Genomic DNA, 20614 nt, shown 5'->3' with positions numbered 1-20614 from the left:
ATGGTATGTACAGTTTCATAATTTTTAAAAGTTAAAAATAAAAACCTTTCCATATAACAGGTCATTAACTTGCAGAAGCAGGCCTGTGTTAAAGGCAATATTACAGCACCATTCCCTGCCCGGTGCCCCTACCATCTGGGAAAGAGCAGGGAACTGAACGAAACTGCTGACACACAGGCCAGCCCTGGACCACGGCCCTGCAGTGTGTTTTTAGCACTTTTAAAATTTTACCCCCCTCACTGTCTTTTGCTAACGGAATGAGATCACTGGCAAACAAAAGACCAAATGTTTAAGTATCACCTCGCATGGTTGGACAAAACAGTATTCCACATACACACATTTCCTAGGTAACTAAACCCAAATCCCTAATCTCTCATATTGGTACAGCAATTAAGAGTTTATAGTGTATATTCTTATCTGTTAATATACTTGACTGACTGCCTACTATGTACCAGGCCCTGCAGTTGAGACTCATTTCTTGCTCCTTAAGAGCTTATACCACTCAAGAAAGGCAGGCAGGTGAGGGGAGATCAGATGTACACAAGTTCCACTCAGCTCAGTGAGGACTGCAGTGGATTTAAAGAAAAACAAGGAAGCAATCAATTCAACATAAGGCAAGGGGAGTTCATAGACAAGCTACATATTGCAGAGTTATGAGGAATTTGCCAGGCATATTTGGGAAGAAAGGGAACGCTAGAAAGAACAGACCAACAAAGAGCAAAAGCCAGGGCATGAAAACACTTACCTGAAACTCTCTTAGCAATGTGAAATAACAGGGTGGGGTGGAGAATGTCTAACTAGAAAGGTTGTGTTTTATCCTACAGACAAAGCCATGGAGGAACTGCAAGCAGTACATTTGGTTTTAAAAGGTTGTCTTGGCAGCAGTGTAGAGAATGGTCTTGGAAGGTGTGGTGCAATGTCTGGAGATAAGGTAAATTAAGATAGAAAATGTCAGTAATTCAGAGAAGAGATGAGAACCTAAAAATAAGGCAGTCACCTAGAAGACCAAAGACAAAAGAATAAAATTTACAGTTATCTGAGAGAGAAAATTAGAAACAGTAATCACACAATGAACAGAGTAATTGAGAAAGAGAAAAAGAAGTCTCTAAAACCGAGACACAATGGTTAAAAGTGGCTTCCACGCTGGCTCAGGGGTAAAGAATCTGCCTGCCAATGCAAAAGACACAGGTTTGATCTCTGGGTCAAGATCATCCCCGGGAGAAGGAAACTCTCCCGTCTTCTTGCCTGCAGAATTACATGGACAGAGGAGCCTGGTAGGCTACAGTCCTTGCGGTCGCAAAGAGTTGGGCACAACTGAGCAACTAAATAACACATTAAAAAGGTAGATGGGAATCAGAGAATGGTGTTATAAAAGTCAAAACCAGATTTTCAGAACAAGGGAGGGGTCAATAACTTGAAATAATACAGGAAGCACAAGGAGAATGCACTAAGTAACCAGTCGCTGGATGTGGCAGTTAGGAAGGAGGTCACTGCTGACCTGTCAGCAGTTTGAGAGAAGTAAAGGGGCAGCAAGCTGAATGAAGCAAACTCCAAGAGTGAAGTAATGCCAAGATAGATAGTGATGCTTGTAAATGAAAGACGAGCATACTTCTGGGCTGCAGACAAAAGGCTGAAAGTATGGCAAAGAAACTGATGGAAAAGGTCCTAAAGGCAATATGCAGGGGCAAGTAGGATGAAACTAGCAATGAAACTATACAGAACAAGGGGAGGGACCTTTCTTACTGTCAAAGAGAGGCATGCAGCACAGACTGCTCATTACTTCATATTACTGCATTTGTGACATTTTAAAAGTCTGATCCTATCAAGCACCAGCAAGGAAGTGGGAAATGAGTACTGTGTAAAATACTGGGGGCGGTACCAGACGTTCCAGGGTTACAGGAAGCCCTGACTTCAAAGAGTTCACAGTTTAACGGGCAAAAAACAGTAATTTTAATATAATGTCCTAAGTGTAAATATACTCAGATAAAAAGGGTAGTGTGGTAGCACAGAGGTTAGGGGAGGGGCTGGAATTTAAGGGTATTCCTGCTTGATATTTTCTTCTTGAAGTAGAAAGTGAAGTTATCTGCTGAGTTTTTCAGGGGAGAGGGGAGGTGGTAGGTGATGTGTAGAAAAGGATGACTGTTCAAATACTTGCTTACACAATAAATTCTATTCGAGATTTATTATGTACTGGGTACTATAATAAATGCTTTTATATATATTACCTAGTTGATTGTCAGAACAAACCTATTATTTTAATTTTACCAATGGAAAAAACTGAAAATTACAGGTTAAAAATTGAGAGATGCTAAGGGTTACACTGAGATTGAAAACTATTTTTTGCAAGTAGCAACAATGTCCATAATTGTGTAATCTTCTCTTGTAACCCCAGACCAAGAATAGCAATTTATCCAGCACTGTGGGTTTACAGGGTTAGAGAAGGAATAGCAGAAGAGTGGGAGAAATGGGGAGTTACAGACACTAGGAAGAGAGCAACTTAAGGAAATGGCCATTTGGTCTAAGGTTCAGGGAGACAAGGAGGCTTGGGGAAAAATGAAGGATTCAGGGAATCTGAGAACATTTAGCAGTAGTAAGAAAATCAGTAAAGTATCAAGCTGAGTAGAAGTTTTCAAATTTCACTGACGAAAGATGACAAGTGCCAGAATGGGCCATGGCATTTGAGTTCCTTAAGAGGAGGAATGCGGGTCATTAAACCAGATGAAGTCACATTTGTGTCTCCAATCTTCAATGTTATTTTCACAAGTTGCCTATACATCACAAGCCTTTACCCACTGACATCTGGTCTATATATTTTTTACAATTATGTAATTCCTTGCCTTAATAAATGAGCATGTATATCAATTTAAAACTTTTCAAGATTTTAAGTCATCACCATTGTCATTAAATTGAGGAGTATGACTGCATTTCTAGTTGGGAATCCTTCATCTCTTCCTTTGAGGTAGCTTTCAATTTTCACTGGTGTCAGTATGCTGCTACTGCTGCTGCTGCTAAGTCGCTTCAGTCGTGTCCGACTCTGTGTGAACCCATAGACTGCAGCCCACCAGGCTCTCCCGTCCCTGGGATTCTCCAGGCAAGAACACTGGAGTGGGTTGCTATTTCCTTCTCCAACGCATGAAAGGGAAAAGTGAAAGTGAAGTCGCTCAGTTGTGTCCGACTCTTCGCGACCCCATAGACTGCAGCCTACCAGGCTCCCCCATCCATGGGATTTTCCAGGCAAGAATACTGGAGTGGGGTGCCATCGCCATACCTGGTACTAATTTCTAATTTGTTATAAAATGGAATAAACTAAATGTTCTCCAAAAAAATATTCTACACTTAATATTGTCTCATCTAAGGGTGATTTTACTTCTTTTCTATGGATTAAAGAACAGGTGTTGTGGGTCGTCTCCTGGGGGCTCAGTGGGTAGGGTTCCCAGTTCTCACTGCTGTGGCCCAGGTCCAATCCCTGGTCAGGGAACTGAGATCCTACAAGTCGTGCAGAGTGGCCAGAAAAAAAAAAAGAACAGGCATCATGGGAGGGCTTTTATACCTCTGAATGGATGAGATAATCCCCAAATTACTTAAACTACTGGCTAATTGGAATTCTTGATGTTTCTGCTTTTCCAAAAAACTTCAATTAACATTGACATTTACTACCTTCTAATCCATTATATAAAAATGCTTTTCTTAATATGAAGTACTGCTCATTTTTTTGGAGTGAATTTGTAGAACAATTACAAGCACTCTAATGATCATCATTACCTCTTTCTTGGCTTCTTTTTTGGGATCATAATCACTATCGTTTCCATCCACTGGGTGTGTTTCTTCCACGTCATCATCACTGAAAAGAAACAAAGATTAATAAATTTAATTCACTTCTTTTTATTCTATTCCAGTGTTCTTATCAAACTGTAATATAGCTACCTAGTAATTTTACTAAATACTCCCCAGGAGTTATCCTTAGGAACACAAGTTTTCATAATTTAGATTCCTCTAGTGTTTAGAAACATTTATCCTTTTAGGTATATAGAATCATTTAAGCAAACATTTCCAGCTAAAAAACAGAGACTTAATAGGAAAGATATTTAGAAAGAAATATCATTTGGGAGAAAGAACATATATATTAATTTGATGTAATATTTATTATTTCAGTTCTCCAATTGGAGGATAAAGACAGACAAAAACCAGAAAGAAAAATGATCTTTTATACTATCAGAAAGACACAGCTATAATAATGTGGACTTCAGTTATTCAGATAACTGTGGAAAGACCACCTTCCAGAGAATGCATTTCTTTTTTTTTTTTCCCTTACTTTTTCATTGCACAGCTTGGCATGTGGGATCTTAGTTCCCCAACCATGGATCAAACCATGCTCCCTGCAGTGGAAGCAGGGAGACTTAGCCACTGAACCACCAGGGAAGTCCCGAATATATTTGTTAATATAGTCTAAATATATGTACTGAATATATCAATACTAAAGGGAAGCATTTGTAATTAAATACAATTCAAATATAACTCAGTACAAAGGTTTGCTGACTATGATTAACAGTTAAAGAGTTGAAGAAAGTTCTTACTATGAAAATTTCTGATCACTCAGTTCTTCCTGTCAGAGCAGAAATAGGAATATAAGGATAAGAAGCATTTACAATGTACTGTGATCACTGTTCTACCTTAGGAAATACAAGCAATACCTGTAACTATATAAAGGCATCCAACCTACCTGTCACCCTGATTATGTCTATTGGCTAGTTTACGAGCCTGGCGATCCATTAAGCTTGTCCTAGATCGAGTTTTTTTCCAGGAATAGTAATATTTCACAAGGCTAGCAATTGTCTTATCTGGAAGCTTGAAAAAAAAAATCATGTTAATATCAGCAAGTTTTTTCATAAACTCTGATTAACAGAATGAATAACATCTCTGATATTATTCTTTGATACTTAGCAAACAAAAGCATAGACAAAATTTTCCCAGGTACCTTTATGAATTATAGCATTAAAAAGTGCAGCTACAGTCATAGAACCCCACCATACCTATGTCACTGATATTTGTAAATAAATATTCCTATTTATTCTGAGCAGAGAAAGAAGAGAAGGATGTCACAAACTAATATGATGTGAATGGCCCCAGAAGTCCACAGCAAAATGGTAATATTCCACATTTGTTTTCTTAGAGTTACTCCACTCTTTCCACCCCCTCTGTAAACTGGATTTTTATAAACTGATTAATAATTCATATATCATAAAATTTACCAATTTAAAGTGTACAATTCAGAGGTTTTTAGCTTACCCACTAAGTTGTGCAACTACCACTATTTAATTTCAGATATTTTCATAACCTCAAGAAGAAACCTTAAACTTATTAACAGTCACTCCCTATTCTCCCTTTAACCCAGACCCTGGCAACTACTAATCTACTTTTTTCTCTTCAGATTTGCCTATTCTGGATATTTCATATAAGTGCAATCATACTGTTGCTTAGCATAATGTTTTAAAGAAAAGCGATTCAATACCATTTTGTTTTAAATCCAGGCTTTAAGATGATAAATAATGCAAACAGACTTGGATATTAAAAGGACTAACGATCATGCACTACTTTGTCATATATTGACAAATAAGGATACACTCTTCCAATTAAAAATGTTGGTTTTGATTATGGAAGACACTTAGATATATTTGCAAACATTTCTAATTTCCAAAATTCAACTTAAAAGAGTTTAATGCAACAACTTCTCAGAGTTATACAATTTTGACTAGAAACACAAAAAATTTAAGAACTAGAAATAAAGAGCAGTTTTTCTTTCAAAAAAAAAAAAGGAACAGCCCCTGAACAACGTTGAAATGATACAGAATTTCTATCAACAGTTTTCATATCCAAAGGAATATAAATTTGAAAATAAAATCCTCATGTTAAAAATGAAACATTTAATAAAACTGAAATTATGATTTTTCCTGAAATGATAAACTTATTTAGTAAGTCTATTAAACATATACTTATCACAATCTTAATTTATTACAATGAAACGGAACATAATGATCACATATTAAGAGTAGTTGTAGAAAGTAAGACTATATGCAAATATACCTATTTCAAAATATTTTTAACAATTAGATTGGAAACCTTTTTGTATTTAATAATTAGGAAGTGTTTAACAACAGAATTAGGTATCACTCAGGTATGAACCACAGTAAAAGCAAAATTACCATACCATTTGCTGAATCCTGTGAAAGCTCTTCCCATGAAAACTAAAGGCTTGTTCAAATAGGACTTTATCTTCCACTGTCCACTCATCCGGAAAGGGAGTGAAATTAGGGAGATCAGCAAGGGACTTCTCAATGTTATGTTTATGCCAGAACAACATGCCAAGTGCCTTTGAAGAGAAATCATTCCCCTTTGGTTTTAATGGACTTATGTTCCATCACACTTGAGAGAGTTAAACACAAATCAGGTTAAAGTCTTAAGCCTATGACTTCAACTGAAGATGCATTCAGTTTGGGGCTTTTAATCAGGGTGCCCAGGTAACAGAGCTCATTTCTTTCTTTCAAATCAGGGCCTCAGAATAGTAAATGTTTTTACATACCACATCTGCTGTAGAATCTAGGAAAAAGTGAGCTGAGGAGAGTGGCTATAATTACTAAAGCAGGTCTGTAGGCTCATATCAAGACTTTCACTCACATTTATTCATTTGTCAAGTGTAGGGAAAAATATGCTAAAAGGAAAAATAACCTGTAAGTCAATACTTGAATGAAACTATCAATTATAACACAAAACTAGAAGTGCTCAGACAAGACTCAGTAGAGAAATATTTATGTTTTAATCTGTTAGAAGTATCCTGGGCTAAACACTTCTAAGAAGTAAGAGTACCTCAAATGCAACTTTAACACTACTTTACCACATGTATTTCTAAAGTTCTTTATTATCATAATGTACACAAAGAATTACTATAAGGCATATTAATAATTTCAATGACTTTATTACCAAATCATAGGAAAACCTGAAATGGATAATTTTAGACAATTTAACAACTTTTCCTTCTGTTGTAATCTTTACTGTAAGGTACTGATACTTTGGCCACCTGATGCGAAGAGCTGACTCATTGGAAAAGACCCTGATGCTGGGAAAGATTGAGGGCAGGAGGAGAAGGGGAGGACAGAGGATGAGATGGTTGGATGGCATCACCGACTCAATGGACATGGCTTTGGGTGGACTCCAGGAATTGGTGATGGACAGGGAGGCCTGGCGTGCTGTGGTTCATGGGGTCACAAAGAGTCGGACATGACTGAGCAACTGAACTGACTGACTGAGTATCATTTAGGGGATAAAGGTTTATTTTTTAAGAGGAGAGATAGCAACTTTTTAAATAGCATTAACTTCTCACTTTGGTAATACTTTGGTACTCTGGTAGTACTCCTTGAAAATGAACATGAAAATGAACACATATACAGTCACATTTCAAAGAATTAACCTTATCAAATAGTAAAAAGAAAGTCAAGTCTTAAAAACAAAATACATAAGCAAAGTCTTCAAAACCCACAGAAAAGTTAACTATATTTAGATTAACATCTCAATCTCACCAAAATGATTTTCTATAGTTTAACCATGTTGCTAACTATAAAATTAGCTCTTAATAATGCAGGTAACTGAAAGTTCACTTATTTTACTATTAATTCTGACAGAGGTTGATTTTATACTTAGTTGAAATGAAATTTAAGAATGTCCACTTTACTTTCACTTTCCATGTTCTACATTCCCATTTTACCAGGGATAATGGACCATATGTCATATATGCGTGTGTGCATGCTCATTTGCTCAGTCCTGTTTGCGACGCCAAGGACTATATAGCCTGTCAGGCTCCTCTGTCCATGGAATTTTCCAGGCAAGAATACTGGAATGGGTTGCCATTTCGTCCTCCAGCGGATCTTCCTGACCCAGGGATCAAAGCTTTGTCTCTTGCACTGGCAGGTGGATTCTTTACCACTGCACCACCTGGGCAGTCCCATACCACATATATCTCCTTTTAAAGTTATCTATTTTTTTTAAGCCCTTTGTGAATTATTTCCTTCAAAATTTAAAAATCTTAAAATATTTCTTTAAATAAAAAGTTTAGTTTCTAGGTCTTTTAGGTTAAAAAGTCAGAGAATTGTCTCTACTTAAAAAAATTTTCCCTTTTGGTAAGTATTTGCTAGAGTAATCCTAAGGCTTTCAGACCTTTAAGAACTCAAAAAAAAAAAAACAAAAACAAAAAAAACAAACCAGAGGTACTGAGAGACAAATGTTCAAAAAATGTTCTCAAAAGCCCTTGAGATAAATAATGCTTATAAAAGCAAAATCTTTAATGATGAAAGGTCAGACTTTGCTACAACCTCCCAGGTAGCTCAAACAGTAAAGAAACTGCCCACAATTCAGGAGACCTGCGTTCAGTCCCTGGGTTGGGAAGATCCCCTGGAGAAGAAAATAGCAACCCACTCCTGCCTGGAGAATCCCACAGAAAAGCCAGATGGGCTACAGTCCATAGGGTCACAAAGAGTCAGACACGACTGAGCAACTAACATTTTCACTTTCATAAAGTTGGTTGAACTTAAGCACTTTCTTAAGACAGAAACTATCATGAGATGTTCTTTGGATCTGATAATTACTGAGGCAAACCTCAATATTAAAATGTTTCTGTACATACCTGTTCCACATTGTAGCCATGTTTCTCCTTTGCAATTGCAATATATTCATCCACTGTAACGAAACAGTGTTATATAATTAATTATTCTCATTTACTTCTTCTGCCCAGGTTGACTTTGCTTTTTTAACAAAGCAAAATTTAAAAACAATTATACTCTAGGGATTAAAAAAAAGCCAAAGTCATTTTCCATAAAACATCATAAAAAAGACCTTCACTTCTACATACAGGATCAGAAGCTCACTTGGTTTAAAATTTTACTTAGTATGCCTTATCTCCATGACCATACAGCATATACTTATTAAATTCACTGACATGACTAATTATTTTTGTATTATAAAAAGATCAATCTGTGGTCAGTCAACAGAGCCTAATTATAGTGTAAAATATTAGGTAGCTTCTTTTGCAATATTTATTTAGCGAGACTTAGCTATTTAAGACCTCATCTCATGTTAAGAGTTTTCCCAAAGCTTTTACCTTCCCATATTTGATTACTGTATAAAGGATGGTTTATAGTTTTGCCAGTATAGTAACAATTTAAACATGTTTTAGTATGCCTAAAATTTTCTTCAGCTCCTCATGCTAGCTATACAAAAGGTACTTATATATTCCATTTTCTTTCATCCTCAATTATTATAATCAAGCAAATAGTTGTTTAAATAAGCACAGCTTCTATTATGACATAAATATACAGGCTATTTCAAGGCCTTATTGCTGAGAAACCTGCATTTCACATTTAGGACTCATTTTTATGCAAAGTCTTTCTTAATCCTATACAATATAAATATATAAATTCTTTAAGCACATTTTTGAGAAGCAGTGGTTAAGAATTCTGATCCGAGAACAGCTAGCTCATCTACCAAGACTTGATTCCCAGCCCTGTCACTTGTTTTTGGACTTTAAGCAATTAACTTGACCTTTTTGTATCTTAGTTTCTTCACTATAGTGATAAAAATACTACTATTTTCAGTACTATTCTTCCTAGGATTAAATGAGCTAGTATATGTTAGGTGCTTGAAGCATCTGGCCCATTTTAAGTACTTCCTAAGAGTTTGCTGTTATTAACAGTACAGTACAGTTTAATATATAAATATGCTATTATAACAATAATGCTGTTGTATTAACAACTAATTTTTATGGATGTTACTGTATCTCCCTAAGATTGCAAGCTTTGGAGAAAATCCAAATACTATTTTCTATTTAGAACTCATAGTATTTAAACATATGACAGATCTACATACATGCTGATTAACAAAAATGTCTTGTAGTCCTATAAATAGAGAAGGCTAAATAAAACCAATCAACCTGTGGTTCCCAGCCTTGGTTATGCATTAGGATCAGCAGAAGAGTTCTAAAATAGCAAGTCCTGGCTCCACCCTCTAAACTTTCTGATTTAATTAGTTTGAGGTGGAGGCCAGACATCAATAGAAGTTTTTTTAGTTCCCCCTAAGCAAGTCCAAAGCACAGCCAGGGATGAAAACCATTGCCCTAGACCTTCACTGGGATATTCCAGGTGGACACACCACTGCAGGACATGTTGGCTTTCTGAATTTTGTTTTCCACTTCGCTAAGAAATACATCATTATATAAAACAGTGCTAAAAAGGCAAAAACCAATGACACACTGATGGTCAGTTTATGAATGAAACTGCCTATAAGGAAGACTAAACTGAAAAAACCTGACAATCTCTTTCAGGTTCCTCAGTACACAAAATGTACAATTTTGTGTTTTCAGTTAAAAATACCTCAAGGGCTTTAATTCCTAGATTACCAGCTAGACTTTTTCCTGGTATTCTGAAGCTTGTAAATAGGAAGAATTATCAGGTATGCAAAATAACACTCAGTTTCCAATTTTTAGTTCTCTTACTGCATTAATAAGTATGACTAGACATACTGTGCACATGATATACATGACATCGTTAATTTTCATGGGACTAAATAAACCAGCATGGGACATCTTTTGATATTTGGTAAATATTTTAAAAAGACAAACTTATTTTACAGCTGCTAAAATAGCTGTTCAGTGATTTTTGTTTTAATAAATCAAATGATAATTGAGTGGAGGGGTGGGGATCTTAGTTTTGTTACCTGCACGTTTCCTATATCTGATGTGCCGCAAAGGATCAGGTCCGCTACATCACACTGAAGTCTAAAGCCACACCATGATTCAAGAAGTGCATGGTCAATGATCCAGAAGGTCTCCGTCCAGAAATGGAGAGCACAAAGATGACCTGATCGATGGCTGCTGAAGTCAGTTCTTTCCCCTTTCCTCTTTAAAATGGTAATGATAGTGGGCTCTTGGAAGTTTGAAGGCATTTCTTTACAGCTTCATACACTGAGGAATAGCCTGTGCAGATGTCTACATTGTAACTCCCTCCCCTGCTTCAGGATTTAAGCAGCAATGCCATCAGATCCTAGGTTTTTTCAGTCTTCCTGGGCCTGACACAAATTGGAATGATCAACCCACTATCTTTCAAAAGGAAAAACATTCTAACATAGCAAGCTCCATCAAAAAAACAAAATAAAACAAAGGCAAACTATTTCTTAGGAGATCTAAGAGATCCAAAAACAAATATAAGTTGCATTCTGAATTGGTTGATTGATTCCCTACTGACATAGACATCCAGTTTCAGAAAACTTACATTTGGCATCTGGGATACTGTGATATGGAGACCACACAAGCATTCCTCCATTGTCTTTATCTGTGTACTTTGTAGCACCTGGGGAAAAAATTATTTTGAATACGATGAACTTTATTCACATTCAAAGTAAGTATAAGCAAAGTAAGCTTTATTTCTATTTTAGTACAGTACCTGCAAAAGACGACAAAGAAACAAAGTACAGGAAAACAAAGAATAAAAACAGATTTACACTAAATATAGTAAATATATCATTTGTGGATATGAACAAAATTTTAGAAACACTGAAGCTTACCCTCTTTAAATTAAAAAAAAAAAAAGACTTTATTATAAAGTACATTTTATATCCCTATTTCTCGACAGGTAATAAATCTGATTTAACCTTTTATATGTTACTTGTTGTTTAGTTGCTACGTCATGTCCAACTCTTTTGTGACCCCATGGACTGTAGCCCACCAGGCTCCTCTGTCCATGGGATTCTCCAGGCAAGAATACTGGAATGGGTTGCCATTTCCTTTTCCAGGAGATCTTCCTGACCCAGGGATCGAATCCACATCTCCTACATTTGCAGGATTCTTTACTGCTGAGCCACCAGAGAAGCCTATGTTACTTAAGAATTTTTAAAAATTCCAGAGAAGCCCATATCTTACTTAGGAGTTATTAAAAACTCTTGACTTAAAAGCACATACCTCAGGTGATAATTGTTTTGCCCCATATCTAAATGGGCCAAGATCATTATAATTTTTGAACACTTGTATCTACTTTTTATGGTTTCTATTTAATCTTACTCCCTTGCTAGGAGTCTGCCAGTTACTCCTTTTTAGAGTTAATTACTTCTTATATTTACAAACATTTGTACTCTGTGTAAGAGAAAAACAAAGTCAAAACATGTAAAGGTAATAATGCTATTTCTTCTTAATGTAATCTGAGAGTCTACCGCTACCTAACCCAGAAGCATACTACTGCTATTTATAATTTATTTGTTATAATCTAAAGAGTCAGGAAAATCAAACACTATTGAAACTGCATGTAAATTAAGAAAAGACAGAATGAACAAAAGGCCTAACACAGTTATCCCCGAGCCAAGTCCATGCCAGTAGGTTCTGTCTTTAAATTCTTGGTGGTCTTTTTCTGGCTTCTTCCTAATTCTTTGGTGCATTCAAGTTAATTAAACAGTATGAGCTGTTGATAGCCATCAGTAATTAATGACTAGAATTTCAAAATTACTCACAGAAAACATTAATAGAAATCTGAAGTTAAACTGTAATCATTTATGAAGTTACAAATAATTCAGAATAAAAACCATTCATTTCCAAGGGTAAATGTAACTATTACTATACTCCCAACTAGAGACTTCATCTATCAAGCAATAAGATCATTCAGTAGTTCTTTATTTAAGCTAAACATTGTTATGTATGTTTACTATAAAGAAAAATTAGGGACAGAGAAAAAAGAAATGAGAGAATACTGTAACTGCTAAGTCACTTCAGTCGTGTCCGACTCTGTGCGACCCCATAGACGGCAGCCCACCAGGCTCTCCTGCCCCTGGGATTCTGCAGGCAAGAACACTGGAGTGGGGTGCCATTTCCTTCTCCAAAGCATGAAAGTGAAAAGTGAAAGTGAAGTTGCTCAGTCGTATCCGACTCTTAGTGACCCCATGGACTGCAGCCTACCAGGCTCCTCCGCCCATGGGATTTTCCAGGCAAGAGTACTGGAGTGGGGTGCCATTAAGTATTAAAAAAATCATAATTACAATATAAATCTAAAAGAAAACCCACTGCATTTTGTCCTAAGTATCTTTAATGAAAGGATGAAAACAGGAATTGAGAATTTAAGGAAATCAAGTTTGAAGGATATTATCTAAAATTTATATTCACTGAAAATAAATTTTAAGCTATCTTTTTAAAACTCTAATATTAAGATATATATGTAATTTTTAACCTCATAAAACAAAAACACAAAAGCAGAATAGTTAAACCACTCAGGAGAAACAGACAACTTGTCTAAGTTGGTCAGAAGTCCTTATTTAATAAAACCTTATTGCTATTTCTGGGCCTCCCTGGTGGCTCAGTGGGTAAAGAATCTGCATGCAATGCAGGAGACCTGGGTTTGATCCCTGGGTTGGGAAGATCCCCTGGAGAAGGGAATGATAACCCATTTCAGTATTCTTGCCTAGAGAATTCCATGGACAAAGGGGCCTGGCAGACTACAGTCCATGGGATCGCAAAGAGTTGGACACAACTGAGCAACTAACACTTACTGCTATTTCTAGTGAGTATCCTAAATTTCAGTTCTTTAATATGGGACTGATTCTTTTTCACAATGGATTGTGATGCTAATTTAAATACCACTTAATAGAACATGGAATGCAACAAAGAAAAGTTTCCATTAAGTCTTGAGTCTAACCAGCATACATGTTTAATATTTAGACATATTTCCTTGCATCTGATCCTTGTATTACAAAAAGCTTGAATTAAAGTATTTTCATTAAATATCTCTTCTTAAGCTGATATGAACTATTTTTCGTACTCTTGCTCATGAAGAACAGTTAAGTTTCCTCATAAATTCTTTTCACTGTAATTAAGAGCCTGATCCTCTGTCAGAAACTGGCATCCAACTGTGGGGACTAATAGCTCTTCTAATGTGGGTGTATGGTGTGTGTGTGGCAATCGCGTCTGGTGGCAGAGAATGCTTACTTGCTGCTGCTGCTAAGTCGCTTCAGTTGTGTCCGACTCTGTGCGACCCCATAGATGGCAGCCCACCAGGCTCCCCCGTCCCTGGGATTCTCCATGCAAGAACACTGGAGTGGGTTGCCATTTCCTTCTCCAATGCATTTTTTTTTGAAAAGTGAAAGTGAAGTTGCTCAGTCGTATCCGACTCCTAGTGACCCCATGGACTGCAGCCTACCAGGCCCCTCCATCCATGGGATTTTCCAGGCAAGAGTACTGGAGTGGGCTGCCATTGCCTTCTCCAGAATGGTTACTTAGGCATTTCATAATGTTTTTGCCCTAGCCAATCATATATGTGCCCAAGTAGGACCAAAAGATGACTGATTTCTATAGGAAACCAGATATATTTTAGCACAATGGTTAACAGAGTAATCACTATAGAGTCAAACTCCAGGTGTGAATCTCAGCTCTGCCACTTCCTAGCTTTGACATCTTGAACAAATTTACTTAACTTTGTCTGCCTCAGTTTAACCTATCTTTAAAAATAGGGATAATGAGAGCACCTTCTTCACAGAGTAGTTAAAAAATGAAGTGAATTCATATGCATAAAGGACTTGGCATATGGTAAGCACTACCTAAGACTTATTGTCATTACTACAATATACTTACTGAAGATAGTTAAGTTCCATTCTTAGTCTATGCTGGAAAGGCTTCTTCTTATCAATCAAAAATATAAATGAATAAAATCTCATGGGGCTCTAACTCAAACAGCCAATGACCTCTCTTACCAACCCTTTGAAAATGAGACTGAATAGCTAAAATGACTTATTTTATTGACAACTCAGCCTGATTCCTCTCCTATAAAGAGTAACAGAAAGTAACTTGCATGACTAAAAACAATTTACCTCTCAGGATGACTTGCATTCAGTAAAGCTTTACCCTTTTCATCATAAAAGTTGAAGTAAACCAAAATACTTTTTAAAGGACATAAGCCAAATGTTTATTTTGCTTTTATCTGTAAAAATGTTTATGATTATACCTCAAGGGCCAACAAAGGTCCATCTATTCAAAGCTATAGTTTTTCCAGTAGTCATAGATGGATGTGAGATAGTTGGATTGTATTATAGTTGGATTATAAAGAAAGCTGAGCACAGAAGAATTGATGCTTTCAAACTGTGGTGTTGGGAGAAGACTCTTGAGAGTCCCCTGGACTGCAAGGAGATCCAACCAGTCCATCCTAAAGGAAATCAGTCCTGAATATTCATTGGAAAGACTGATACTGAAGCTGAAATTACAATACTTTGGCCACCTGATGCGAATAACTGACTCACTGGAAAAGACCCTGATGCTGGGAAAGACTGAAGGCAGGAGAAGGGGACGACAGAGGATGAGATGGTTGGATGGCATCACCGACTCTATGGACGTGAGTGTGAGTAAGCTCCGGGAGTTGGTGATGGACAGGGAAGCCTGGAGTGCTGCAGTCCATGGCGTTGCCACAGATGAGTGACTGAATAACCAAAGAAGTTCAATTCTCCTGAAATCTTTCAGAGCCCCTTAACTACAGTTGGTAAAGTACATGTATGAGACCAATTTGGGGAAAACCAACAACAAAAACCATTTTGATTAGGATTTCTATACCAATAGCACGTTTCAAAGAAAGTACAAAAATATAAATCTATTTCTTTTCAGATTTTCTTTAACACAGTCAAACTAAGGATTTTGATGGAAATCATGGAACAAATATTCCATATAAAGAACTTAAATACGGAGATCAGTAAGACACTCCAAAATTTTTAAATTCTATTTATAAACTACGCTCTGAACTATATATACTTAATTCATCGATTTCAAACTGAGGTAAACAACTTTCCAAGGGGTACACAATCAAGAATAAGTTTTCTGAGAACCAATTTTCAGAACATCAACTTCCCTGTTTTCTTTTCCAAGACAATCTGCCTGAGAAGTCACCTGCAGTCTAAGCTATACACTTAAGCTACTTCTGACCTTCTTCACAAATTTCCTTCCCTCACTCAAAAAAGAAAAAGAAAAATGGCAGGTCTTTCATACAACCCAAATCTTACAAGAGTACATTGCCTAAAATTTAAAAACCACTATGATGCCAAACAAATATCAGTAAAGCTCTCCTTTACTCAAGGTACCATGACTATTACAATCTTAATTAATTATGCATTAATTGTAATAACTCCAGACAGAAGAATTAAACATTTAGAACCTCATGTTCACAAGAGTACATATTATGATAGTACAGAAACTGGACAGGTGATGAATAAAACACTTTCAAGAAAAGAATGTTTTATAAAATTCTGTGAGGAACATGTATGGCAATTACAAAAATGTATACATTTTATAAAACAGATACTACCACATTGCTAAGTATTTACATTTAATTGGATGTGTTTAAAATAAGTTTATAACAACTCTATTTCAAAGTGTTAACATTTTCAATACACTGGAAATTATATCTTTCAACTAATAAACTCAATGACAAATAACAGATATCAACTTAAAAATACGTGAATCTGGTTTTCAAATTTCTTTTATGAGTAAGCAACAAAAATATTTTGAAGGCCACTGCCTTATACATATTGAGTTCAGCTCAGTTGTGTCTGACTCTTTGTGACCCCATGGACTACAGCACGCCAGGCTTACCTGTCCATCACCAAATCCCACTCAAATTCATGTCCATCAAGTTGGTGATACACACTAATTTTTACTTAATCTTATCATATAGTTAATATCATCTCCCTTTTACAAATAAGAAAGCTAAGGCCTGGACACATTCAGTTCATCCAAGGTCACAATGCCATGGTGGCTAAAAGGCATATGATAAGAGCTAAGACTCTTAATCACCACGCAAAACTGCTCCTCATGATGTAAGTGTAGTCAGAAGGCACTACAGAAAAGTTGGGCTGGCCTAGCAACGAACCAAAAGGAAGAGAGTCACAAAAAAGAGTCAAAAATCTGCTTAGTAAATTTTTATAAAGGCAGTTAGCAATGGTCCGTTAACTAACATAAACTGTTTCTAACCTAACAACAACAATTCCAATTTAAGTCTCAGTTCACTCATGTTTTCTAAAACACTCATTTTAGTAATTCTTTCTGTGCTTAATTTCTATCATTATCACTATCATCTCCTCCAGTAAAAATATCCTCCACGAAAAAAAAACCTTTTTAATTTTCCTATATTCTGATCATACTAATCTTGATACCGAAGAAATTTTTCTTCCAAATGACTTGGATGGCTATGGGTGAACAATCATGAAGACAGACTGAGTGGTTTATAAGACTAAAGACAATAGTATGTAAAAGAGAAAAGGAGAGGAGCTGACCATTTCTCAATTTCTATCATTAATAAACATCTTTTCTTTTTTCTTCTCTTCCAAAGAAATATGTTGAAGTTATGACCCAATGGTATTGATTTGATATGGAGTAAAAACTTCACACAACAGCACAACACTTAGAATAAGATAAAGCAGTGTTCTACGTTGAACAGCACAGAGACTCAAAATTTCCTTGTAAAAAGTATTTTAATAATGACAGTCTACATTTGCTTGACAAAATTTGCCTGTAACTACAGAAAAGCCCACCTAAGTTTAGATAAGTGGTTTTAGTTGTACCCTTGGGTTCAATATTCTGCAGATTATTGAGGATAAAATGAATACAAGCATATCTCATTTTATTGTGCTTCACAGCTATTGTGAATTTTTTTTTTTTAACAAATTGAAGGTTTACAGCAAGCCGGTGTCAATCAAGTTTATCAGCACCATTTTCCAATAGCATTTGCTCATTTCTTGTCTGTGTCACATTTTGGTAATTCTTACAATATTTCAAACTTTTTCATTATTATTATACTGTTATGATGATATGTGATCTTGGATGCTATTACTGCAAAAAAAACTACAACTCCCTAGAAGCTCAGATGATGGCTAGCATATTTTAGCAATAAAGCATTTCTTAATTTAGGCATGTACATTGCATTTCTGGACCTAATGTCATTGTACGCTTCTATACGCACTGGGAAAACAAAAGATTCATGTAACTTGCTTTACTTGTGACATTCGCTTTATTGCAGTAGTCTAGAATCAAACTCGCAATTATCTCTGAGGCATGTCTATAGACGAATTTAAAGAATATGACATCTATCCTTATTCTAATAAAAAGCATCAGTGATAGTCTGAGTAAACTTAATGAAAATGTAACTTTAAAAATTGCAATATTTGTGATTTTTCCCTCAAATATTCCACTTAGGCAAAATATGCAAAAATATGATGGTCAAGGAAATTGGGTAATACAAGTAGTGGCCATGTGAAACCACATAAAAAGTACTCTGCACTTTAAATGAGCTATTTTTCTAACTTTAAAATTGGCTCTACTATTCCTTTGCTTGAAATCTGTTCCCAAAATTGCTATAGGGATCAGGTCATGGCCTGCACACATCTGTTTTAGCATGAAGTCCAGCTCTTTAACACAAGACCCCTCATCACCTTGTGTCTATTTGTTGTTTATGAAATATAAACCTACCTAATGGGACAAAAAGGCATGTTTATTATGCTGCTGAGTTCTAACTGGGAAATAAGTTTATCAATTCCTAAAAGAGCGGTAAGCCAAGGAAAGCCCCAAATCAGAAAGATATAAAGATATGCAGAAGCATTCCTCACGATTATGAGGAATGATAATTTAATAATGATAATTTAAATTTAACCTCCAAAGAGTAACTGCCATTTGCCCACTCATATAACCTTAGCAAGAATTCCCTATTTTTATTTCCATTTTACAGCTAGGGAAACTGAGGCTTAGGGAGGGCCAGTGACTTGCTCAGAGCACAAAAATAAGACCTGAGTGATTAATTCAGTCTGTCTTAAGCCAGAGTAAGCTTCCAAATGTCAAGCTAAAACCCGAGGCATAAGTCATGTGGAAGTGCTATTCACCTACTAGCTACATTAATAAACAAAATTTGTTTCGCAACATTTAAAATTATTTGAAGCCCTCCAGCACACACACTGATAGCTTTTGAATAAAATTTATGAAGTCATGTCATTCAGAAGGCAACTCTTGACTAGTAAGCACTCCTGAATCATTGTTTTTACCTACTGAAAAATAACCCGCACTGACAATCCTATTTTACCCTCTCATTATTTTACCCTTTCCTTTAGAAGAGCTGCCTAAACCCTAAACTTCTTTAAACGGTTGGTAAATATCACTCTGCATCGCAGCAATGGGCAGAAGGATGAAAATACCCACGGATAAACTATAAGCAAAGAAACATGCTATCTTCCCTAAGAAAATACAAGTAAGCCCCATTAATATCTAATACAGAATTCAAGAGTTCGACACAGACACATTACTATAAGTGGGCAATGGGCAAGGAACTGACCAAGTGCAAGGGGCAGGGGGTAGGGGGAACAAAACCCTTCCAAGTCTGCCCAAAGCCTGAACTGAAGAGGGTCTGGGGTGGGGTGGGGAGGAGGAGACACGCTCCACTCAGAGAGGCTCCAACAAGGGCGCTTCCATATGCGGAACTCTCGCCCAATCCCCGACCAGGCTCAGATCCCGTGACCGCCAGGGAGCCTGTTTGGAGAAAAGTAGACAGGGAGCCCGCAAGCCGGGCTGGCAGAGGACGCTGGAACCTGGCTGCTCGGGGAGAAAATGTCTCCTTGGCAGCTGCGGTCACTTGTCCTGTGGTCTCACTTCCCCGGGGCTGGCTCTGGAGCGAGGTGTGCCTCTGGCTTCTCCCCACCCTCTTCCCCCAATCCCTTTCCCTCCGCGGCTCCTACTCCGCAAAGCGGTCGCCACCAAAGCTACACCACCTAGCCAAAAAAGAAAAGGGAAAAAAAAAAAAAAAGAAAATCCCGTGTGTGCGCCCGCGGGTCAGGCAGGGCTCGCCCTCGGCTTCGGCCGGTGACAGCCGCCCGGGGATCGCAGCCAGGGCGGAGCGCGGCCCTGGGCTCCCGGGGGCTGGGTCGGGTGGCCACTGACATCTGCACGGTTCTTCCACGCACAGCCCGCACACCCTCTCCTCCAGCTCTGGGGCCCGCAGCCGCTCCACCCCCGGCCTCCGACCCCCCGATTTCCCCGAGGGCCGTCTCCCTCCGCTCACTCCAGGATCAAGGCGAGTGGAAAGGTGAATGCCACCAGCGGGCAAGTGGCCTCCAGGGGAACCATATTAACCTTGCAAGGCACGCATCTGCCCACACGCCCTGTGTCACAGCCCTGCCAAGCGTGACATGACAGCCTCCCGCCAGAGATGCCTGCCCATCCCAGTCCCGTATCTCCTCCCAACCGCACACCCGGACCCCAACCCCGCCCGTCCGCCCTCTACCCCTTTCCACCCTAAACCAGTCCCAGAAAAGGAGATGCGGGGGGGGGGGGGGGGAAGAAGACAGGATTTTGCTTAAGCAAACAGATTTACCTGGATCAAATTCGGGGATCCGAGCTTGATATTCAGCTCCGACTCTCATCCCAACATCTGCAAAGCAATGTCAAGAAGGGAAAAAAGAGAAAAAGAGAGAAAGACGGGGAGGGGGGAAAAAAAGAAAAAGCAAAGGAAAAAAAGAGAGAAAGGAAGAGATACTTAATAAAATATGAAAATTGCAGGAGGGGAGGAAAAGAAGCGGCGGG

The 20614-nt window shown here is 37.5% G+C and overlaps 1 protein-coding gene across 16 annotated transcripts in view; it reads right to left on the bottom strand.

Annotated features, from left to right (window-relative positions):
* RCOR3 (REST corepressor 3) overlaps nucleotides 1–20614 on the bottom strand; it is a 53618-nt gene that overhangs the window by 32336 nt on the left and 668 nt on the right. For 15 of the 16 annotated variants that reach the window (XR_015143058.1, XR_015143060.1, XR_015143059.1 and 12 more), the window contains exons 2-7: nucleotides 20406–20462; nucleotides 11310–11387; nucleotides 8672–8724; nucleotides 6206–6367; nucleotides 4721–4845; nucleotides 3763–3841 (exon numbers count right to left, since the gene is read on the bottom strand). Coding sequence is in view for 11 of the 16 variants with exons in the window: in XM_086343276.1 (XP_086199402.1) it covers nucleotides 3763–3841; nucleotides 4721–4845; nucleotides 6206–6367; nucleotides 8672–8724; nucleotides 11310–11387; nucleotides 20406–20462 (554 nt within the window). In the remaining 5 variants the exon portion in view is untranslated. Of the gene's footprint in view, nucleotides 1–3762; nucleotides 3842–4720; nucleotides 4846–6205; nucleotides 6368–8671; nucleotides 8725–10755; nucleotides 11015–11309; nucleotides 11388–20405; nucleotides 20463–20614 lie in introns of those variants that run through there. The other variant, XM_086343282.1, reaches the window with a different exon arrangement.

The sequence above is a fragment of the Bos grunniens genome, chromosome 16, assembly GCF_055505025.1.
Source record: "Bos grunniens cultivar Pamir isolate PY7600 chromosome 16, Bosgru_T2T1.0, whole genome shotgun sequence".
Lineage (NCBI taxonomy): Eukaryota > Metazoa > Chordata > Mammalia > Artiodactyla > Bovidae > Bos > Bos grunniens.
The sequence above is the reverse complement of the archived record's forward strand: the minus strand, read 5'-3'. Positions and strand labels throughout refer to the sequence as shown.